Below are 4,333 nucleotides of genomic sequence, written 5' to 3'. Positions count from 1 at the left end.
AGCAACCTCCACTTCCAACCAAGAGGTTGTGAGTTCGAGTTTCCCCAAGAGCAAGGTGGGAAGTTCTTGGAGGGAAGGATGCCGGAGGTCAATTTGGAAACAGCCTCTCTACCCCAGGGTAGGGGTAAGGTCTGCGTACACACTACTCTCCCCAGACCCCACTAAATGGGATTATACTGGGTTGTTGTTGTTGTATTTCTTGTTCTTAATGACCCGATCCTATATGAAATGAGGGGCATTTGCATTTATACCTGCTTTTGTGTCACGTTTTAACTTATGCCCGCTATGCAAAAAAATTTGCTAGCGTGCCCGTTTTTTCGCATAATTTCAGCATACGGGGCTGAAGTAGCAAAGACAATCACGCAAAATTTCAGCATTCTAGTAGTCGGGCTTGAAATTCAGCTCTAGAACTGAAGTTTTTGTTTTGTAACTAGCAAACTTCAGCTCTAGAGCTGAAGTTTTTGTTTTGTAACTGTCGAACTTCAGCTCTAGAGCTGAAGTTATTTGGAAGCTAGCTTTAGCTCTAGAGCTTTAGTTTTTGTTTGTAAGCTTCAGCTCTAGAGCTGAAGATTTTGTTTTGTAACTGTCGAACTTCAGCTCTAGAGCTAAAGTTTTTGTTTTGTAACTGTCGAACTTCAGCTCTAAAGCTGATGTTTTTAAAACCCTTGAGTATGTACTGCTGAAGTTTCTATTTTTGGGGGAGGAACCCCTACCTTCTGCAGGGATATATACATGACCAGTACTGCAGAAAAATCATTGATTAACTACCCTTCATCCACATGATCTTTCGACATGCGAGAGTTTGAGATCTGATGACTTTAAATAGCATTAAGTAGTACTATTTTAGCTGTTGGGATATTATAGCTCCATAAATGTTAAGAAGACTAGATTCTTCTGAGCTGAACACTTTAAATTGGAATTCCGGTAACACAATTGACTTTTCTTTTGACAAACATTGAAGAAAAAATTGAAAATAAAGATTTTAATTATTTTAATTATGTATAGTAAGATGACTTCTGCGGAATTGAGTGAAGCCACCGAAGGAAAGATATTGTTACATCAATGTTAAGTTCCGAAGAGATATGGAGATTACTGGGAGAAGGATGAGGAGAAAGGGGACTGAAGTTTTTAAAAAAATGAGTATATATTAAATGGGGCAACCAAATAGAACATCCCGTGCAATTTGCAATTTTCAGAGGAAATAACATGTTGAAATCAAAAGACAGTAATGGTACTTTTAGTATGCTGTATAGATACATATTTACATTATGTATTACCAAAAAAAAAAAAAGTTATCTTCCTGCCGTAAACTCGGTAATACCGTGCTCTATTTCTAGGTAAAATTTAGATAACTGTAAGGGCGGCTTTTTATTGAATAGTGTAACCTTTTAGCTGTGAAGTAGTCTTAGATCAGCGATGAAGTTGTAGGCAACGAGTTCGAACCAAGATTCTTCGAAGATCGCATACATCACACCCTCTTGGATGCGCCACTCCCTCGAAGAGATAGTTCGTCCACCCGACTGTCCCTATAACCTTTTAGTTGTACTAATAACATCCAATATATGACTCGAAATTGTAATTCAGCAAATAAACACTCGAAAGAAGATCCCTATGTAACTACATGAAGATAAAGTAATGAACACCAGTATTTGAGAAAAATTTGCCCTCTGAATCCTTTTTATTTTCACAAATACACTGACAAAGTTAAACATAGAGCAATGAGGCAAAAAAAAGAACCAAGTACTTAATATAAAGAGAATGAAATTAATTCGGTAACACAAGATTTAACCAAGAACTTATCTTCAACAAGTGATGACAACCAGGAGATTATAATAAGCACATGATCTGAAAAGGTGCAACGATTTTCAGACCATTGCAACCCCAAAAAAATCATCGCTTATAAGATCATCATCAAAAGCATCATCGATCAGCTTTGTAAATATATTCTATATTTCAAGAATCTTTTCTTCTGTTCAAGTTTACTGCGATCTGCGATAACGATGTGAGGTTGCATTTGACGATGGTATCAACGAAAACACACGTTTCATCTCTAGTATTACCAGGTGGTATATCAACAACGTAGGATTCAACGACGATGGTCGTCCCGTCACCAGACGGTTCCGGGTGGAGGGTGGTGACGGAACGGTAATTCGCGAGTCGGTGGTCCCCGCCGACTACGCTGAAGCTGATGACATGGCGCTCGTCGTCGAGGATCTCGAGTCTTTCCGTGCTGGACGCAGCTGGAAGGCCTGAGATCACGCGAACCTCGCGGAGAGTGCCGACGTCACCATCCCCTACGATGACGTGGCAGCTCTTGACGAAATGCTTGTATGCTTGCGGGTTGTCGAAGCGGCGGACAACTGACCATACGGTGGAGACGGGGGCGGAAATCCGCTGGATCACGGCGGAGCAGCACTGGTTGGGACCCACTGGGTGAGTATGGAATCGGACAACGGAATCTGGGACTTGTGTCGTACAAGGTATCGGCATAGTACGCCTTTGTAATTGCTGAGATTGTTTACAGGCAAAATCAGGAGTAGTGTTGGAGCTTATTCTTTGGAGTAAAACAGATGAATCTGGAGAACTAGGAGGCATTTTTTTTTGCTAAGCGTTGTTAGATTTTGATCTGAAATGAAAGAAGAGCTGATGATTCTTATGTAAGAGCGGTGGCTAATGGTGCTCTTTTGTTATGGCTAGAAATGTCTCAGTTTTTCATTTATATATACATAGAGTAGACAGCTAATTATATAAGAGAGAAGAAGAAAGTTGGTTGAAGTTGCAAAAAGTAAAAGGAAGAGGATGGGTTCACGTGAGGGTGACAAGAGTAGTGGGACTAGTGGGTAAATGAAAAATGGATCAAGTTGGTGCATAAAAAAGAGGGCTTAAAGGGGTACAGAGATAAGATATGCACCCCTCTTGTCCGCCCCTCTTCCCAATAATCAGTCCTTCTGCGGCCAGGTTCATTTTTTTTGTTTTTGGTCAGGTATTTGATATTCGCAATAACGCCTGATTAAATTTGAATATGCATCGGGAAGTTTCATAACGGGGGAAGGAAAGCAGTCCTCTTGACAAATGTGATTTTCTAGTCGGGGCTTAAATTCAAAATTTTTAGCAAGGATTATCATTCCACCACAATCTTTATTGATGCGCTGGATTCTTAAAGTCACTATATAATGACAATGACAAATAAAATCCCGAATCATTATACAAGTAGTAGATCAAATTGATAGTTTACATTTTTAGTTAGTATACATAAATTATGTATTAATTATATATAATTATACATATATTATAGGCGATGTGAGCGGCATAATTTAAGCAATTACTATTTAGGTTAAGAGCCCGTTTGGATTGGCTTGTTGTAAGTGTTTTTAAGCCAAAATAGCTTTTAAGTCATTTTGTAATGTTTGAATAAAGTAAAAAAGTGCTTTTAAGCACTTATTTTTAAGCTAAAATCACAAAAACAAGCCAAAACCAAAAAATTAGAATTCCTAACTTATGGCTTAAAAACTATTTGGCTTAAAAGTAACTTAAAACAAGCTCATTCAAACGGGCTCGAATTCTTCTTTCAAATAAACGGGTTGAACATCAGGTTGAAGTGATAAATTGGTTTGGTCATAAAAAGAATTTTTTGGTTTAAAATTGGTCAATCTGAACTAAACAATAAGTCATAATTTAACCCGTCCAATTCAAAATTATCCTTTAATTGATTGTTCATTCTGTATAATTTGTGTAATTACCAAATCAGATTAACGGGGCAGCCTGGTGCACTAAGCTTCCGCTATGCGTAGGGTCCGGGGAAGAGCCGGACCACAAGGGTCTATTGTACTCAGTCTTACCCTGCATTTCTACAAGAGGCTATTTCTACGGTTTGAACCCGAGACCTCCTGGTCACATGGCAGTAACTTTATCAGTTACGCCAAGGCTCCCCTTCAATTACCGAATAAGACTAACAAAAGTTTTTTCTTTATTTATCATGACTGTTTAACCAACTAAATTTTAAAAAAAAAGTGTTATTTTTTAATGTTTTAGAGGTCGTTTGGATAAATTTATTTTAAGTGACGTTTAAGCTAAAATAACTTTTAAGCCATAAATTAGGAATTTTAATTTTTGGCTTATTTTTGTCATTAAACTTAAAACAAGTGCTTAAAAGCACTTTCTAACTCTATCAAACACTACAAAAAATGGCTTAAAAATTATTTGTTTGATAACTTTGACACCCATAAGGACAAATCAATATCCTCATTACATACAAAAGTCAGACTCTTCTCTTTTTACCGCAGAGAATTAGGGAACCAATCATTTCCTTTCATTTCGATATTTCAATCGTTCC

General features: G+C 37.8%; 1 protein-coding gene across 1 annotated transcript; it reads right to left on the bottom strand.

Moving 5' to 3' along the window:
• Positions 1-1,717: 1,717 nt before the first annotated feature.
• On the bottom strand, positions 1,718-2,677 carry LOC107816664 (abscisic acid receptor PYL4-like). Its single transcript, NM_001325980.1, is given in 1 exon segment — positions 1,718-2,677. A coding segment is annotated over 1 exon segment (642 nt). The 5' UTR covers positions 2,596-2,677; the 3' UTR covers positions 1,718-1,953.
• Between the last annotated feature and the right edge of the window lie 1,656 nt (positions 2,678-4,333).

The sequence above is a fragment of the Nicotiana tabacum genome, chromosome 5, assembly GCF_000715075.1.
Source record: "Nicotiana tabacum cultivar K326 chromosome 5, ASM71507v2, whole genome shotgun sequence".
In the NCBI taxonomy this organism is placed as follows: domain Eukaryota; kingdom Viridiplantae; phylum Streptophyta; class Magnoliopsida; order Solanales; family Solanaceae; genus Nicotiana; species Nicotiana tabacum.
Note: the sequence above shows the minus strand (reverse complement) of the source record. Positions and strands in the feature narration are given on the sequence as shown.